At 47.3% G+C, this 18,644-nt stretch overlaps 1 protein-coding gene across 2 annotated transcripts in view; it reads left to right on the top strand.

The window, feature by feature from the left end:
* Positions 1 to 18,644, top strand: part of AP1G1 (adaptor related protein complex 1 subunit gamma 1) — a 58,450-nt gene that overhangs the window by 22,248 nt on the left and 17,558 nt on the right. Inside the window, exons 2-11 of one of the 2 annotated variants that reach the window (XM_040410163.1) lie at positions 2,542 to 2,795; positions 7,814 to 8,017; positions 9,163 to 9,287; positions 14,090 to 14,231; positions 14,481 to 14,577; positions 14,696 to 14,772; positions 15,739 to 15,747; positions 16,046 to 16,141; positions 17,159 to 17,239; positions 17,855 to 17,953. In XM_040410163.1, coding sequence (XP_040266097.1) covers positions 2,748 to 2,795; positions 7,814 to 8,017; positions 9,163 to 9,287; positions 14,090 to 14,231; positions 14,481 to 14,577; positions 14,696 to 14,772; positions 15,739 to 15,747; positions 16,046 to 16,141; positions 17,159 to 17,239; positions 17,855 to 17,953 — 978 coding nt within the window. In that variant the 5' untranslated portion in view covers positions 2,542 to 2,747. The remainder of the gene's footprint in view (positions 1 to 2,541; positions 2,796 to 7,813; positions 8,018 to 9,162; positions 9,288 to 14,089; positions 14,232 to 14,480; positions 14,578 to 14,695; positions 14,773 to 15,738; positions 15,748 to 16,045; positions 16,142 to 17,158; positions 17,240 to 17,854; positions 17,954 to 18,644) is intronic. The other variant, XM_040410164.1, reaches the window with a different exon arrangement.

Genomic DNA, 18,644 nt, shown 5'->3' with positions numbered 1-18,644 from the left:
GGTCAGGATTCAGTGCGGGTGCTGTGCGGGATTCAGTGCACCTGCGCGGAAAACTCGCTCGTGTGACAGGGGCCTTAGGCTTCTTTCACACGGGGCGAGTTTTCTGGCGCGGGTGCAATGCGTGAGGTGAACGCACTGAATCCAGACCCATTCATTTCTATGGGGCTGTGCACATGAGCGGTGATTTTCACGCATCACTTGTGCGTTGCGTGAGAATCGCAGCAAGCTCTATTTTGTGCGTTTTTCATGCAACGCAGGCCCCATAGAAGTGAATGGGGCTGCGTGAAAATCGCAAGCATCCGCAAGCAAGTGCGGATGCAATTTTCACGCATGGTTGCTAGATGATTGGGATGGAGACCCGATCATGATTATTTTCCCTTATAACATGGTTATAAGGGAAAATAATAAAATCTACACACCTATCCCAAACCCGAACTTCTGTGAAGAGGTTCGGGTCTGGGTACCAAACATTCCGATTTTTCTCACGCTCGTGCAAAACGCATTAAACCGCTTTGCACTCGCTCGGAAAAATCGTGCATTTTCCCGCGACACACCCGCATCCTATCCGACCCTCACATGCGACGCACATGTGAAAGGGGCCTTAGTCTCTGAATAGGTCATCAGTATCTGATCAGTGGGGGTCACGGGTGCTTGAGAAAGCTGTGGCGTTCCTCTGACTGTGAGACCTCTGGCCTTTTCGCAGCTTCCCCTGGACCAGGGATGCTCAACCTGCAGCCCTTTAGCTGTTGCAAAACTACAATTCCCAGCAAGCTCTAATAACTGTAGGCTGTCCAGGCATGCTGGGAATTATAGATTTGCAACAGCTGGAGGGCCGCAGGTTGGGCATCTCTTCCCTATGCTGATGAGGCCACGTTCGTCGGTCGCGTGGCCTAGGCGCAACTCGGTCCCATTCAAGTGAATGGAGTTGAGCTGCAGTACCAAGCACATCCACTATACAATGTACGGCGCTGTGCTTGGCAAGCTGAGAGGAGGCCGTGGCACACACCTGGGGGTGGGGGGTCATTATTAAAGGATCGGGGCAGTTGGTGTCCATCTAAACTAAGAGAGCTTTCTCGTGTTAGGGGAAGAAAATGTCCCTCCATCTGCACAATGTCACCTAATGTTAAAGGGGTTTGTCCCATCTCACCTCAGCAAACACTATTTATCATGTAGAGAAAGTTACTACAAGGCTCTCACTGATGTATCGTGATTGTCCATATTGCTTCCTTTGCTGGCTTGGTTAATTTTTCCATAGCATTCTACACTGCTCGTTTCCATGGTTACGACCACCCTGCAGCAGAAGAGGTGGTCATGCTTACACCTTATAGGAAAAAGCGCCAGCCTTATGTGCGCTCCCATGGTCCCGGCCACCGCAGAGGCAGCTTTTTTCCTATAGTGTGCAAGCACGACCACCTCTGTTGCAGGGTGGTCGTAACCATGGAAACGAGCAATGTATAATGTGATGGAAAAATGAATGAAGCCAGCGAAGGAGGCAATATGGAAAATCACAATACATTAGGAAGTGCCTTGTATTAACTTTCCCCACATGATAAATGCAACTTGCTGAAGTGAGACAACCTCTTTTAATGCATTTTCTGTTTTTGATGTGCAGCGTGTGTCAGCACTTTGGACCATGCTAAACTGCTGACAGCACTAGGTAGAGGCTGGGCAGAGCAGTACAATCATGCCTTTTGTGGAACTTTTATTATCAGGAGTAGTGAAAATATGAACTTTTATTCTGCCTGGTTCTGCTCCTGCAAGTGCCCAGGAGGCAGAGCTTCACTGAGAAGTGCCCTCTGCATTCAGCTGCCTTGTGATCTCCTGGTTGGATGCTACAGCTGTCACTCAGAGCAGAGGGGAGGGGCTTTGAAGCAGCTCAATGCAGAGAGCACTTCACAGTGAAGCTCCGCCTCCTGGGCACTTGCAGGAGCAGAACCTGGCAGAACACTGCACCAGATGATAAAAGCTCCACAAAAGGCATGACTGTCTGCTCTTCCCGGCCACTACCCACAACAGTTAAGCATGGTCAACAGTGTTTATACACTCCCTTTAAGAGGAGTTCTGCAGTACATTTGGTGCAGCAGAAGCCCTACCGATCAGACACTTATCTTCTATTCTGTGGATGGGGTATAGGTTGTTGTAATTGGACAACCCCTTTCAGGGTGTCTTTTTATAGAAATGACCCAGGTTCAAGAGGTTTTCAGAAATGGCGCCACACCCGTCCATGGGATGTTTCTGGCATTGCCGCTCGGCTCCATCAAAGTGAATGACCCTGTGGACAGGTTTGTCGCTGTGTGTGGACGAAAGCAGCCATGTTTTCCCAGTTCTGAACAACCCCTTTAAATCAGGACCGCACAGGCAGCTGAGGCTCCTTGTAGTCTGCTGCCGGTACTGATCCTAAAGCCTGTACCTTACAGATAAACCCTCCTAATTTTGCATAGACGTGTAAGATTGTGATTATTCAAAGTCTTAATTTATGAAGTATTTTGTGAAATAAACACCTTTTCCATACCTTCTGCTTTCTCCCTGCCGCACCCCCAGGGTCCACACTCCGGTGGTTCCACGCTGCACTCCACTCCTCTTCCGCTCGACCTGTCTGGATTGCTGAGTTGGTCTTGTATGACCCTCCCCTGTCAAGATCCCATTCACCAGAATACAAAGCTTCTTGGGGAGGGGCGTCACCCTTCTCTGAGCCTGATTTAGACAGGGGAAGGGTGAAGAGGAGAGTGTCGTGTAACTTGGGGCCGATGGACTTGTTGGAGACACTGTCAGACCTGGCAAGTGAAAAATGGAAGGTAAGGAAGCGATGTTTAGCCTTGGTGTGGAGTACTTGTGTTCTTAGACCGGTGGTCTGCAAATGATGGCTCTGCAGCTGTAGCCAGACTGCTTCGATGGCATGCTGGGAGTTGTAGTCTAGTAACTGGAGAGTCACAGGTTGCGGACCACTGCTTAGGCCGTTACGTAATCCTTACCTTGTGCTTGGACATTCCTGCTGGTAGCGCTGAGTAGTGTTTGCTTCTTTAACCTCCCACCACTCCATAAAGATGGTTGAAGCATGCCTGCCGCTTGACCCCTGTATCCCACAGCTTGCTCCTTCCCCTTTCTCTTCACCCGTCACCCCCCATCCCTCCTCTGTGTGACGCGTTTCTGCCCTATAGTCCTTGCACGCTCTATAACCTCCAGCCAGAGTGCTGCCTTCATGTCTACATGTCGTGAACCGTCACTGGTGGGTCATGGGGGTAGCACTGGATGCACTGAGCTGGCCTAGAGAGAAGTCTAGTGGGAGTCTAATATGCACGCACACCCTCCAGACAGGACCGACTTACTGCGCAAGCGCCAAATGCATTGCCTTCATGGTCAGCGGCACTGGGCCAGGAGGGATCGATGCCCGCTCGTCCTGTGTCCCATGGCGATCAGTGGCATAGAGAGAGGAGGTTGTGGACACTTTGGAGAGTTCCATTAAATGTATGGCAGTCTAGAAAACCGAGCACAGTTACGTTTATTCTTATGTACTGCTCGTTGGGACATGAACTTAGGTTTCCCCAGACACAGCGGGTTCCGCAAACCCGTTACACATAACACGCCTGCAAAAGAAAGTCTCTAATATATGTGGATCTAACCGCTTGGGAACCTGGTCATGTGACACTCTTTTTTTTCTGAAAATCCGCCGATGTCGCCTCCTTTCCCAGGTTTTGGGCCCGAGCTGTGGACCAGATATCACTTCTGCTGCGGACACGGCTGGAGCTGTTCCCCTCTCTGGCACATGTGCATTCACCCGATCGGTGCAGACGCCAGGACGAGGATTAGTTCTGGCCCCGTCCGCAGTGGAAGTGCTGTCCTGTGCATTGCCAAGGCCAGAAACCTGGTAAAGGACGTGATGTTCTGATTTTCAGAAGAGAAGCATCACGTGACTGGTTTGCCAAGCGCCCGAACCGCGCAACTTGGGAATGGTAAGGGCGATTTCACATGAGCGCAGCCAGCGCAGGGAACGCGCTCGGTGTCAGCGGTATTTCCTGTACTGAGCGCTGCTTCTGTGACACAGACTTACAGCATTCTAATGATTTATAAAGCTGTGTGTTCCTGACCGAACTTGACTATACTGAACTGTACTGACGGAAATTCAGGCAGGAACACACAGTATCATAAGTTATCATAATGCCGTGAGTCTGTGTCTCAGGACAGGAAATACCGCTGACACACGGAGTGTATTTCCTGCACTGAGAAGAAGTATATTGCAGACTTTCTTCAGACGTGTAAGGCTACTTTCACACTGGCGTTTCTGGGTCCGCTTGTGAGATCCGTTTTTTATTTTTTTTTGTTCATAGTAATGCAAACTGATCCATTCTGAACGGATACAAACGTTTGCATTATAGGTGCGGATCCGTCAGTGCGGATCCGTCTGTGCAGATACCAGACAGATCCACACCTAACGCAGGTGTGAAAGTAGCCTTATGTGTAATTAAGGTGGGTTTTCTACCTGAAAAGCCCATTTAATAGTAGGACAATATTTATGTCCTGATATAACAAACATGTTGGGCAGTGGCCTCCTACGTGTATCTGTCCAGGTACAACTCCCAGCATACCTTGGACTGCACTACAACCCGTGTCTGTCCGGCTGTGAGGGCACGCTGGGAGTGATGGTCGGACCCCCGCTAATCCTTACACTGAAGGGGACGAAGCGCATTCATGCAACTGTGGCTGGCCCCAATCACACGAAATGGTGAAGGGAACACAATGCTAAACCAGCCCGGTGACCCTTCCATTCTTAGAATGGGTGAGGGTCCCAGGGGTCAGACCAGCACTGTCATATAGTACATCCTAGCAATATGCCATCTCTTTATATAATGGGAGGACCCCTTTAAGCATCCACTGGCAGGTGTTTTTGCTAGTTGCCTGTGCAAGACCAGGTGCAGCGTGTTATGCCGCTGGGCCTCGCTTGGACGCAGTTTCCACTTAAAGAAGCTGCATGTCGCCCCCAATTTTTCCAATCCACATCGCTGTTTTTGAACTACACTGTGGATTCCCACTGAAATCAGGGGGTCACTGAATACACGTGGACTGCATCAGAATCCGCAGTGTGAACATACCCTTAGACCTCATTCTTTCACAGTGTTTGGGGATTCTTTTAGGTGGGCTTGCCCAGAACATGCTGCATTTTGGGGATAAATGCTGTGAATCCGCCCAATAGAAGAATTCTTTGAGGTGGCTGCAGGTCGTGCAATAACAGGCTCTGCAGCTTCTGAGATTTCTCAGCCCAGCCTGCAGGTTACACTCAGCAGGTCCGAGGGGTCACGCCCCTGGGACAGGAGCTGTAGGTGCTGTTTGTATAGGGAGGTGTGGCGGCGTTTCCACGGACTCTGATCTGTAACGACCAGAACTGCTGTTCCTGGAACAAAAAAATCCTGTCCGTGGCGTTCATTGCCGGGTGTTAACATCCCCCTGTGGACTACAGCACGTGGGGCGGTTCTGGTCCGTTTTGACGCGTCCCCTTTATCTGTTGTGCAGCTGAAGATGAGCTATTGTTCACTGCTCTCAGCCACTTCAGGTGGAGCGGAGACGCTCACTTTATGGCCGTCTGCCTCCGTCACTGCTTTATCTCACATATATCCAGTTCTGGAAGCCTCCAGGAACATTTACATACATACAGATGTAGCAGAGCTGAATTTTGTCACAGTGTGTTGCATTTGGCTTTTTATACGTCAGCCCGTAACCTTTCTACGCTGTCACTGTACACCTTTCAATATTGATAGGCCATCAATTTAAGATCGGCGGGGGTCTGACACCCGATACCTCCTCCAATCAATGGAGGGCACTCCCCTGAAATGACTTGTGCTGAGGATAGGCTGTTTATATTAAAGGGGTTGTCCATCTTTTATTAAGCGATTTGCCTATCCTCAGGATAGACCATCACTAGCTGATTGGTGGGGGTCTGACACCTGCAACCCCCCCCCCCCCCCCCCCACCGATCAGCTGTTTTGTAATAGATCCAGTGTCAAAATCAGACAGGTCATCTATTTTGTAGTGGACGGAGTATGTCACTGCCGCTCCCACAGAAGACGATATATAGAGATCTACAGACGACAGGACATTGGGGGGCGCATGTTTTCTTGTTTTTCCAGTGCATGGCTTGCAAAAAAAAAAGCTTCTGCAACAGCATGCCAGTGTATTGTCGGCCGCCAGAGGGGGGAGAAGACTGATGATGTATATAGTCCCTCCACAGCGGCATCATGGGAGAAATATGGATGCAAAAGTGTTAATTAAGTTTGTAAATTACTCGAGGAAAGTTACTACAGGATATCAAGGACTTTTTTTTTTAACCCCTTAGTGAGCACCAGTACGCGGTCACTAAGGGGCCTTAGGCTGGGCTGCCACATTTTTACGGCGGCCCAGTCTAAGCACAGCATGGGTCTCCCATGCAGCAGCTCGGCTCCCACATGAGAACTGGGCTTCATCTGTAACAACTCGGGCCCTTAACCCCTGTGTAGTGACTGCGGCATCTCAGCAGTTACAGAGGGAGCGGGATCCCTCTGTCTCCCATCAGCACCCCCTAAATGAGATCATGGGGTACCAATGTCTTGGCCTTGCAGCCTAGAGCATAACGAAGGCTCCGGCCTGCCTTCAGTATATTCCTAGTATATTGGGAGATTATATATCTATATTGCTCTGTATGGCAGGGACGCTCAGAGATCAAGTGTGCTGGCCGGGCCTGTATTGCGGGTCCACAATATATGGGCCCCGGCTATTTGTGCACCGCATCACGGATGGGTCCACAATCTGGAGCTGTGGTGCGGAACGGAGGCACGAAACCCCATGGAAGCACTACAGAGTACTTCCGTGGAATTTCTCTCCGCACCATAAAAAATCTTGTTCTATTTTTTTTTGTGTGGTGCGGACGGATCATGGATCTATCTGTCGCAGCTGCGCGGATGGTGCTGGGCCCTTATGGACGTTCTGCATGTAGACGGTCCCTCCTCTTCCACAGTCCTTATTGATGATGATCAGTTTTTACCAGAATTAGGAAGTTGGGCGCTAGGCTTAGTTAACTTTGGTCTTGTTAAGGGGATATTTTAATGATAAGGGACAGGTGTCTGATTTGTGTCTGTCACGAGAATTAGGGTCTTGTCCCGCCGTATAAATGGAGTAGCGGTCGGGCATGCACGTTGCCGCTCCATTCATTTCTATCAGACTGACGGAGATTGTCACCTAAGACCGCTGCCATTCACTTCACTGTGACGTTTGATTTCCAGTAGTAATGTACCTGAGCTGGGGAAGGAGCCACCTTCATTGTGCTGTTCCTCCATTATTCCTCTTAGAAATGTATAAGTGAATTTTAAAACTGGGTGTAACCCTTCCCCTTTTCGGTGTCCCTGCCTTCTGCACTGTGAGCACTGACTGGACAGGGTTATGTTACAGGGACACATCCCCAGTTGTCCACGTAGGCTGGGGCCACATCCGTTACCGCCAAATGACAAAAAGAAAAATCTAGCACTGCTGGATTTTTTGGGAATTGTAGGGCTGCGGTAAATTCTTAGTTGCTTTGGATTCGCATTTATTTCAAATAATTTTTTAGGCTGCTCTAAGACGCAGCAATTTTTGGTCTCGGCCAAAGTCACTCTATAGCTCCAGCCTTATTTACACGCTTCTAGGAGGAATAACAGAGGAATGGCACAATCCAGAATTCCCCTCGTCAATGGGGCATGTCCCTACACACTGTTTGTCTAAGACAGACAGCATGACTGGACAGTGTGAGTTTCCTATTTGACATTTTTTTAAAATTTTTTTTAAGTAATGACATTTTATGTGTTTTGTGCAGAGGATGCCGGCCCCTATCAGACTGCGGGAGCTGATCCGCACCATCCGGACAGCACGCACACAAGCTGAGGAGCGGGAGATGATCCAGAAGGAGTGTGCCGCCATCCGCTCATCATTCCGCGAGGAAGACAACACATATCGCTGCCGCAATGTGGCCAAGCTGCTATATATGCACATGCTGGGATATCCTGCTCATTTTGGTCAGGTAAGATCTTGCTGCCCCTCGGACCTGTGGTTTTATCATTGAGCACATGCAAACAAAAAAAGGCGTTTATGTTCCCTTTAATTAAAAGTATGAAGGGACAGAACTGCTTTCATTGGCTCTCCTCGGCTTCTTGAGCGTGGGGGGTTACGGATCCATAGAAAGTATATGGGATCTGTACTCCATAGGCTTGGAAATCCGAGCAGAACCATTCAAAGCCGAGGAGGCAGAGTGCTGTAAGCAGTGCCGCTTCTGCCTCTTCATGTTTCCAGCAAGGTTTTGTTAAAGGGGTTGTCCGGGTTCAGAGCTGAACCTGGACATACCCCCATTTTCACCCAGGCAGCCACCCTGACTTGAGCATCAGAGCAGTTCATGCTCCGATGCTCTCCTTTGCCAAGAGTTCCCGTGACGAACCGGGCTCTCCATGGGGCTTCCAGGAAGCCCGGTGGCGTCACCGGCACTGATGGGCGGGCTTTAGCGCTGCCCTAGCCAGTAAAATGGCTAGGGCAGCGCTAAAGCACGCCCATCAGAGCTGGTGACGTCACCGAACACACTGCCAGGCGGAAGCTTTCCGCCCGGCAGTGTGTTATTGTAAACAAAAGAGCCCGTACCCTGCGTGATCTAGTGCAGAGCAAGGGAGCCCATTGGAGCATGAGATGCTCCAATGCCAACATCAGGGGTGCTGCCTGGGTGAAAAATAAGGGTATGTCTGGGTTCAGCTCTGAACCCGGACAACCGCGCTTGTACTCCATAGTTGAATGCATGCATGTCTGCCACCCCATTGAAATGAGCACCCCCCCCCCACCACAGTTACTGATCCCTTATCCTGTGGATTGGATATAAGTGTAACCCGTGCTTCAAAGGTATGTCCAAATATGTATATTTGGAAGCAGTTTTTTTTTTTTCTTGCTATACTGCAGATGTAAAAAACAAAAATATACTTGCAAAATGCACCCCTTGTTGAAGCGGTCCTCTCACTTCAGCAAGTGGCATTTATTATGTAGATAAAGTTGATTCAAGCCACTTACTAATGTATTGTGATTGTCCATATTGTTTACTTTTCTGGCTAGAGTAATCTTTCCATCACATTATATGTGCCTGTAGAATGACCTGCACTCAGACTTGAACTGTCCTCCTTTCCTCTACAGCTGGAGTGCTTGAAACTCATTGCCTCTCAGAAATTCACAGACAAGAGGATCGGTTACCTTGGTGCGATGCTCCTGCTGGACGAAAGACAAGATGTGCACTTGTTGATGACCAATTGCATTAAGAAGTAAGAAATGAACCTACATCTGCAGAAGGGTGGGGGTGGTCCTTGGCTGATTGCTCCACTCACCTCCCTGCTCATGTCTACGATACTGGGTATGCTGAGATCAGTAGTTCCACACAACCCCTTCTGATCTACTGCACTGATGATAAAGACTAAAGGGACAGCTATTCCTCCCAACTCCCCCATACACATGCATGCTTGGTTGTGCTAAGCATGCAGTTGTTCCCTGTAGGAAGCGGAGAATAAGCCACTGCCAGGCACCGCTTGTCTCCTGTGAGAACAAGTGGATTGGGCATGAAGAAATCCAACATGCCTGACTCTTCTTTTTATTTTTTTTCTCTGACATCTTCGTGGAGAATCGCAGCACCTCCATACACATTAGATGGTTGGCTGCTCCTACCAATATCCCAACTTGTATGGCCACATTAATGGTCTCCATGATTGATTGTCTAGATCAGGGATGCTCAACCTGTGGCCCTCCAGCTGTTGTAAAACTACAGCTCCCACCATGCCCTGCTGTAGACTATCCGGGCATGCTGGGAGTTGTAGTTTTGCAGCAGCCAGAGGGCTGCAGGTTGAGCATCCTTGGTCTAGATGTTTCCGCCTACACGTGATACTGGTCATAGGGATCTGTGTAACGTATACGTTGTGCCAGGGTGCCATAGGTATGGTGGTGGCAGGTTCCCTAGAGAGACTGATGTGATAGAGGCTATCCCAGAAACCAAGACCTGGAAAGGTTGTAAACTGCGGACAAATTCTTTCTTAATTTGCAAAAAATTTAGAAAAATGCCATAAGCATACATGACCTTGTACTATCCCCCAGCTGTGATCGTGAAGGTTCCCATCTCCTGCTGTAAAAACATACAGACCAGGCATCCTCTGCGTCCACAGGCTGCAAAATGGTGTCTGTCACATGACCACTTCCTCGGACTGTTCCTGGCTTCCATTAGTTTGGCTTGGGCAAGTGGATGCACCTGGTACATGCTCAGGTGTCAGCAGGCAGACGCATCTTTTACCTGCAAAAGATTTGTCTGCTTGCTGTTTAGCACCAGTCCGAACCACTGGAAGCCAGGAACAGCCCGAGGAAGAGGTCCTGTGGAAACGTCACCGCCATCTTGCAGCCTATGGATGAGGAGGGTGTCTAGTCTGTTCCACTGCACCCTTGGGCCTCCACTATCTTAGCTTGGGGACAGTACAGAGTCCTATATGCTTGCATTAAGCGTGCTTGACTGTTTATAGCAGAAATGTCAGTCTAAATTGGCTAACTCCTATAAAGGGGCTGTCCCACTTCAGCAAGTGGCATGTATCATGTAGAGAAAGCTAATACCAGCCACTTACTAATGTATTGTTAATAGTCATATTGCTTCCTTTGCCGGCTGGATTCATTTCTCCATCACATTATACACTGCTAGTGTCCATGGTTTGGACCACCCTGCAAATCCATCAGCTGTGGTCGTAATTGCACACTGTAGGAAAAATGGACGGCCTGTCTGCTGGCTGGGACTGTGGGACTGCACATAGGCTGATGCTTTTTCCTATAGTGTGCAAGTACAGCCACCGATGGTGGATTGCAGGGGTCGTAACCATGGAAACGAGCAGTGTATAATGTGATGGAAAAATGAATCCAGCCAGCAAAGAGAGCAATATGGATAATACATTATTAAGTAGCTGGTATTAGCTTTCTCTACATGATACATGCCACTTGCTGAAGTGAGAGGACCCCTTTAAAGTTTTCATTGCATTTTGACTTTTTTTTCCATTCAAGTCAATAGGGGCCTCCGCCTGTCCCTGGTAAACGCCAACCTACAGTCTTGCTGTAGATTTGTCTTGTTAATGGTCTGTAAAATTAAGGCTACCCTCCAGTCCAAACCTACAATGTGACTATACACATGGGGCTGAGCTGCGCCTGGGTTGTAGAAGTGAAAAGGGCTCAGCTGCAATACCAAGCACAGTCACTATACAATAGGTGGCGCTGTGCTTGGTGAGCAGGGAGAAGGCCACAGCGCTCACAGGGTTATATTTGTATGTATTTAAGTAGAGAAGAGGGTTTATCTTGGTAGATTTAGCATTCTGCAGTCTATTACAGTTCCAGATGGTTGTAACCCAGCTTTCCTGGGATCATGGAGAGTCAAATCTGCCTAGCTCTGGCACTATTTAGGAATGAGGAGGGGGATTTATCTTGGTAGATTTAGTATTTTGAAGTCTACGGTTCCAGTTCCACGTGGTCGTAACCCGGCTTTCCCAGGACCCTGCAAGGAATATCTGTTTAGGTATGGCACTCTTCAGGAGTAAGGAGAAGGATGGAAGATTTGTCACGGGGATTCTTACTCTACTTTTCCAGGCCCCTGGCTATCAAATCTAGCTAAGTATCCTACAATACGGAGGATTTACCAATTCATAATGAGCCAACATTCTGCAGCCTGGGAAAGCTGGGTAACAATTTCTGTGGGGTGTTGATGGGGCATATAGGTGTTATAAAATACACATCATGCTGCCCTGATGCATGATTCTATCAAATGGATCCATATTATCTGTCGTCGCCAATGAATCTCTACCCGGCTTTTCCAAAACCCTGAATGGCAAGTTGGTGTAGCTATATGTAGGGAGTGATCACTACATAACCAGGTAAATCTGGAATTCAACAGTGTGAGAAAGCTGGGTAGCAACCTCTGCGGAGGTGTAATGGAGGCCACCTTTGGTACATGCATATATATTTTTTGGGATTCTGGGTTTCCCTTCAATTAAATGTGCTGCAAATTTGCAGAATACTTACTTTGAAAAGTATCCCACATAGGCTCATGCAGCTGATTCATACAGGTTGTATCAACGCTCCCATAGATACGGTCCCGAAAATCCTCTCTCAGGGATGGAAGCGTCAATGCAGTGTTACTTACTGTATGCACGGTGCATACAGAATTATTTTTTCCTTATTGACCCATCCTCCGCAGTGGTGCCACTAGATTGAGTACCACACCATGAGTCGCTGTGTAGCCATGCACATTTAATAAGTCGACGGGATCAGCTGACGATCTAATGTAGTGATGGCCGACCTGCGGCTCTCCAGCTGTTGCAAAACCCCAACTCCCAGACTGCTTACAGCTATCAGCCTACAGCAGGGCATTGTGGGAGTTGTAGTTTTACAACCGCTGGAGAGCCGCAGGTTGGCAAGAGGGTCCTTGATTCTCCTGCAGTGGCAGAACGGGTGGTTGAGCATGTCGAGTCTTCATGACAGACCGACGGAGACAATGCAGCGTGCAAAAGCACAATGTCGACTAGAAGTGATAGGTGAGAGCGGCGCCCCCAAAAGCTGCATGTTGTGTTTCCCAATCACATCGTAAACTGTCCGTATTTGTTACCTCGACACAGTTTATTCCATCTTGTCACCTTTTTCCGTCCTCTAGTTTGTTTACGGTAAATGCATAAATGCTTTGTGACAGCAGGGACCCTCTTCTCTTGATTATACAAGCATTTACTGCGTCCGTGACATCATTTCGTGTGGGCGGCATGGAGAAAACAGAATAACAGCTGAGTAATACCCCACATTCATGGCCGCTCTGCTGTTCTGTGATCCAGTGCAGCACATTCATTAAAGGGGTATGGCTAGGATACATCATCACTTTCTAATGGCTGGGGATTCCTCACCAATCCTTTACAGCAGCCTAGTGGACCATAGAAACCTGTAGTCTGGAGATGACACCTTTTGTAATGGGAGAGCATTGCGGGCGTACTCTGTGACCTATGCATAGGTCGTTGTGCAGGAAGAGGGGAGGAGGTGAGCTGTGACATCACCTGTTGTGAATGGTGGATCATGTGTTATCTGTCATTGTAATTCTGCCTGTGATGATAATGAGATGACTGCCAAGAAGCGATCTCTACAGAACATGAAATGTCAGCCTGTTATTGGGCTCCGTTGTCAGAGTTAAAGAGGATCTCTCACCGCTCCTGACAGACCTGTTTTAATAGCTTCATGCATTCCCCATGTAATAACAATCCTGGTTCATCTATTCTTATGACTTTATGTTGTGCCGTTCCTTTATTATTCCTGCTAGAAGTTATGAATGAATTGCTAGCAGTCTGCAGTAAGGGCACAGAGGGGCGGTAACCAGTTGGGGGGGTGTCCCTGCACAGTCTGAGAATGACAGCACTGATTGGTTAGAGTCAGACTGTGCAGGGACACACCCCCAACTGGTTACCGCCCCCTGTACCCTTACTGCAGACTGCTAGCAATTCAGTCATAACTTCTAGTAGAAATAATAAGGCTGGGTTCAGACCTGAGCGTCTTTGATATGCGCGTTTGACGCGCGTTTTTGACGAGCGTTTTTTGCAATAGTAAACGCGCGTTTGACGCGCGTTTGTGTGATTGACTGCAATGTCCTATGGCCACAAACGCGCGTCAAAACGCCCCAAAGAAGCTCAAGTACTTGTTTGAGCGTAGGGCGTTTTACAGCGCGTTTTTCAGCGCTGTAAAACGCTCAAGTGAGAACCAGGGCCATAGGGAAGCATTGGTTTTCATGTGTTGAGCGTTTTACAGCGCGTTTTTCAGCGCTGTAAAACGCTCAAGTGTGAACCCAGCCTAAAGGAACGGCACAACATAGAGACATAAGAATCAATGCTTTAGAATTGTTATTACATGGGGAATGTATGAATGCAACATGTCAGGAGTATTTAATGATATTGATGACATGGAAAATTAAAATCGCATCACCGAAAATTCCTTAATGTTACTTTTAATAAATGGATTCCTCCACTGCTTGTGTGTTACATCCTACATATAATGCTCACCCGTAACCTCTGCCTTTTTTTAGTGACCTGAATCACAGCACCCAGTATGTGCAGGGTTTGGCCCTGTGCACATTGGGCTGCATGGGATCCTCGGAGATGTGCAGAGACCTGGCAGGAGAGGTAGAGAAACTTCTGAAAACGTCCAACTCCTACCTACGTAAGAAGGTGAGTTTATAGAGCCGCAAACACCGTAGAAGAAGCGGTAGGCACATCTCATCTGGTCGCCTGGCATAGGCCTTTGCTAGGGCAGTCGTCTTCTGCCTCTGCTCTTGCACAGACTTTATAGCTGGCAGCCGACTACATCTTAGGAGTTGTAGATTTGCAACGTCTGGAAAGCTGAGAGGATGGGGAACAATATTTGGGAATTTTAGGTATCTCTTGTAAATGTCATGTGTTCTGTATGCGTCGTTACAGGCTGCCTTATGTGCCGTTCACGTCATCAGAAAGGTCCCTGAACTTATGGAAATGTTTTTACCTGCAACGAAAAACCTGCTGAACGAGAAGAACCACGGTATGTAAGAGCTACATTATGATGCGTGTCATTGCCTCTTTTGACTGCGTTTCTGCTTTTCTTTCTCTTGTGCTAAATTTCGCCTTTTATTTTATTCATGATTCATCGTATTCTACAGGAGTTCTGCATACCTCCGTGGTGCTCCTGACAGAGATGTGTGAGCGAAGCCCCGACATGTTGTCACATTTTAGGAAGGTAGGATTTTATGGCCGTTTTTTCTACTCCCGGTCCTTCCCATCTTGGGGCCCCTTTCATCCACCGCTCTAAAATACTTTGGTTGACATTTATCATCCCTTGTACACCAGAAAAATGGCCTCAAAATTTGGTGCATGCCATGGTTGCGCAAAATTTTGCTCGCCATGAGGTGGGGCTATAGCCGGCCAGGCACATTTATTAAAATCTACACCAAGGAACTGTCATGGATGATAGTGGAAATCTACACCAGTTCCCTGGCTGGTATAGATTTCCATTTTGGTGCATGGACAAGCACAGATGCACCACAATTATTTTTCTTAGCTCGAGTTTAACTAAGGGTAGTAACCTGCTGAGACTTGGCTTTGTTGAGCTGTTGGCATTGGTGGATGGCAAGGTTTTCTTTTGAAAATAAAGATGGCATTCACATCTGTTGATTACAATGGGTCCTTTGTTTTACCAATACCGACTGACAAACTTCAAACTGCTGATCAGGGGTTCCCAGTCGAGAACTCCCAGTATCCCTTCTTCCCCACACACCAAAAATAATTTAAATTCAATAGTAAAAGAAATTGACTCCAAAGGTGTACGTAGCCTTTAAGCCACATTCTAAATAGTCTTAGGCTACTTTCACATATCGTAGTTTTATTCCGGCTGCCTCTCGGCATGTTTGCCATGCTGCCGCCGGAACTCCTTATGGTCAATGTGGCTGGAGCGGTCCTTCGGCGGCACACGTGCACTAGCAGCAGCACGGATCCTGCCGGAACAGCCTGCCGAAGAGATGACTTATAAGACACGTCTATGCATTTGCCATGAGTGACCCCAGTAATATTCTAAGTGTATGCTACATGTCAGGATCCCGGGGTTGTACTACATGTAATGTGTGGCTCCGGTTCTGTTGTTCGCTCTTCCTAACACCTGCTTCCTGTCTTTTGCTCTCTGCCTGTTTGGGATCCTGCTGTTTGTTAGAATGAGAAGGTAAGCATCATTAGTTGTTGTCTTTGTTCCCGTATGCCTATTCAATCATGAGAATATACCCTCCCCCCCCAAATACGTTCATGGACTAAACCTTTCCCGTTCCATTGATTATAACTCTGCCCGTCTTTGTGATGCCGTAGCACAACCTGGCCTATGTAATTCTGGCTCCAGGGCCCCCTAGTTATAGAATATCCAATATGTCAGTGTAAATTTAACGTCCAGTTTGTGACAGTATTGTGTCTGTGTCTGGGGGGAGACCATTAGGTTGCGTGGTTAACGCTGTCCTTGATCTCCACAGCTTGTTCCTCAGCTAGTTCGTATCCTTAAGAATCTCATAATGTCCGGGTATTCTCCAGAGCATGACGTGTCTGGCATCAGTGACCCTTTCTTACAGGTGAGCATGAATATTCTTTATGCCATAATCTATAGGGTTGTCCGCTTTTTTTTTTATTTTATTTTTTTATATTGATGACCGATATCAGATTGGCAGCAGTTCAACTTCCAGCACCCCAGCCAATCCTCTGTTTGAAAGGACCACGGCGCTGAGCCGAGCACTGTGGTCCTTGTTTTTTTTTTTGTTTTTTTGCATCACTTCCTTCCTGGAACCGTAACTTGATTTTTCCATTCACATAGCCGTATGAGAGCTTATTATTGGCAAAACAAGTTGTACTTTCTAACGCCTCCATGCAATATTGCATACAATGTCGTGGGAAGCTGATAAGAAAAAAATATTCCAAATGGGGTGGAATAAAAAATAAATAAATTACATTTCGCCATTTTTATGCGTTTTTGTTTTGATAACATTCCCTATGCAGTAAAACTGACTTGTTCCCTTCATTCTCCGGGTCAGAACAATTACAATGATACCTTATTTTGTTTCTCTTGTGTTTTAATACTTAAAAAAACAAACCTTAAAAAAAAAACTGTTTTTGCTGTGCATTGCCAGCAAACCTGTGGAACTGTTTAAGGGCTTCTTTTTTTGTGGGATTATGTGTAGTTTTTATTGATACAGATTTGGAGTGTGTGTGCCATTTTTTGCAATGACAAAACTGTGAATCTGCCATTATTTTTATTTATTTTTTTTCCCGTACGGGATAAATACATTTATATTTTAATTGTTTGAGTGTTTTTTGTTTATTTTTATTATGGGAAAATGTTTTGCGCACGGAATAACTTCAGGTTTTTGTTTTTTTTGCGGACCCATTGAAATTAATGGTTCCACAAACGGAACGGACACGGAAAGAAAATACGGTTGTGTGCATGAGCCCTGAGGCTGATGATGCTATGTAGTCCAGGCGCTGACTTCCAGCTACGGAAATTGGTGGTGTGTTGGACCACTGCTGATCTGCCAGTGATGGCCTATCCTGAGGATGATCCGTCCTGATGACATTTTATTATTATTGTCTTTTAGGTCCGGATACTCCGACTTCTCAGGATTCTTGGTCGAAATGACGATGACTCAAGTGAAGCGATGAATGACATCTTGGCGCAGGTGCATAGTTGTACTTTAGTTATAGTATTACAGAAGGCAAACTACACCATAAACCTGCACATTCGGCTTAGCCACAAGTGCGTGCTTTTTCCGTGGGGTACTGAGAGAAGCAGCTGGCACACATCTGGCATGGCTTATCTCTTGGGAAAGAATCACATAGGTTACAAAGAGTATGTCTGACCCTTGCTTCCTCCAACTGGAAAAGTTGGGACATAGTCTGGCTGGACTTACATGCAATATAAAAAGTAACGAGAAGCAAATAGTCCCTGACTCATGCATGCACGTAGGACCCTCTCAAATCATCCACTTGTACTTCCTAGAAAACATGTGGCACGTCAATGCCTTTATATAAAAGGAATTTTCAAAGTCGGAGCGTGCCACTTGTTTGCTTTGAAGCACGTATAGTCTGGCCGGTCCTAAACACAAGAATGTCAGCGGATCTCACCAGAAAATGTCAGGATCTTCTCACCAGCACATGTTTTCTGCTGGTCACTTTAATCAATGCCTGAAGATGTACAACTAGTAATTGCTAATGGTGACCACGAATGGTGCGAGTAGTAGTGTGCAGGATCTACTGACTACATCTGCCTAATACTGCACTGCTATCTTTTCCAGGTTGCAACAAACACAGAAACCAGCAAAAATGTTGGCAACGCCATTCTGTATGAAACGGTCTTAACTATCATGGACATAAAATCAGAAAGTGGCCTGCGGGTGTGTATCTCGGAAGTCACTGCTGCATTTCTGACACTTCCTCCGGACACATTATCCAGTGGTGATGCTTAGTCTCAGGTCACACTGCTGCAGCCGGTCCTGCGCTGTTTTGTGTTAGGCAGCCCCGCTCTCTCTCCAGGCTGTCCTCCTGCTGTGTCTCACAGGGATGATGTAAACAGTTTAAAGAGGGAGCTGGAGGATTTGGGATGAGATTGTATTCCTTGTGTCTTGCTGCTTAGTAGTTACTTAATAATGCGATTTCTGTATCTCCCCATTACTAAAAAAAGCTTCATGTCTTTTGTAAATTCACCCAAAAAAAAGATCATTCCTCTTTGGCCCTGATCAGAGTAAATGCATCATATTGTCGCAGGCTGGATTCACACTGGATGTATCATATGTCTGTATTGCTCGGATATGTCACAGCCTGACCCTGGGTTTAACTCGCATGATGTATGATGCAGCGAGTTCAGGTTAGTTAAAGGGGTTAATACTGGTGTCCTATCTTCAGTTTAGGTCATCAATATCAGATTTGTGGGGGTCCGACAGCCAGCAACCCGCCGATAAGCTGTATGAAGAGGCCCCAGTCCTCTTCCTAGGCCAGTGATGTCACGTTCATCGGTCACATGGCCTAGGCACAGCTCAGTCCCATTCGAGTGAATGGGGTTGAGCTGTAATACCAAGCACAGCCACC

Source organism: Bufo bufo, chromosome 10 (assembly GCF_905171765.1).
Source record: "Bufo bufo chromosome 10, aBufBuf1.1, whole genome shotgun sequence".
NCBI classification, from domain to species: domain Eukaryota; kingdom Metazoa; phylum Chordata; class Amphibia; order Anura; family Bufonidae; genus Bufo; species Bufo bufo.
This window is presented reverse-complemented; position numbering and strand designations above follow the sequence as displayed.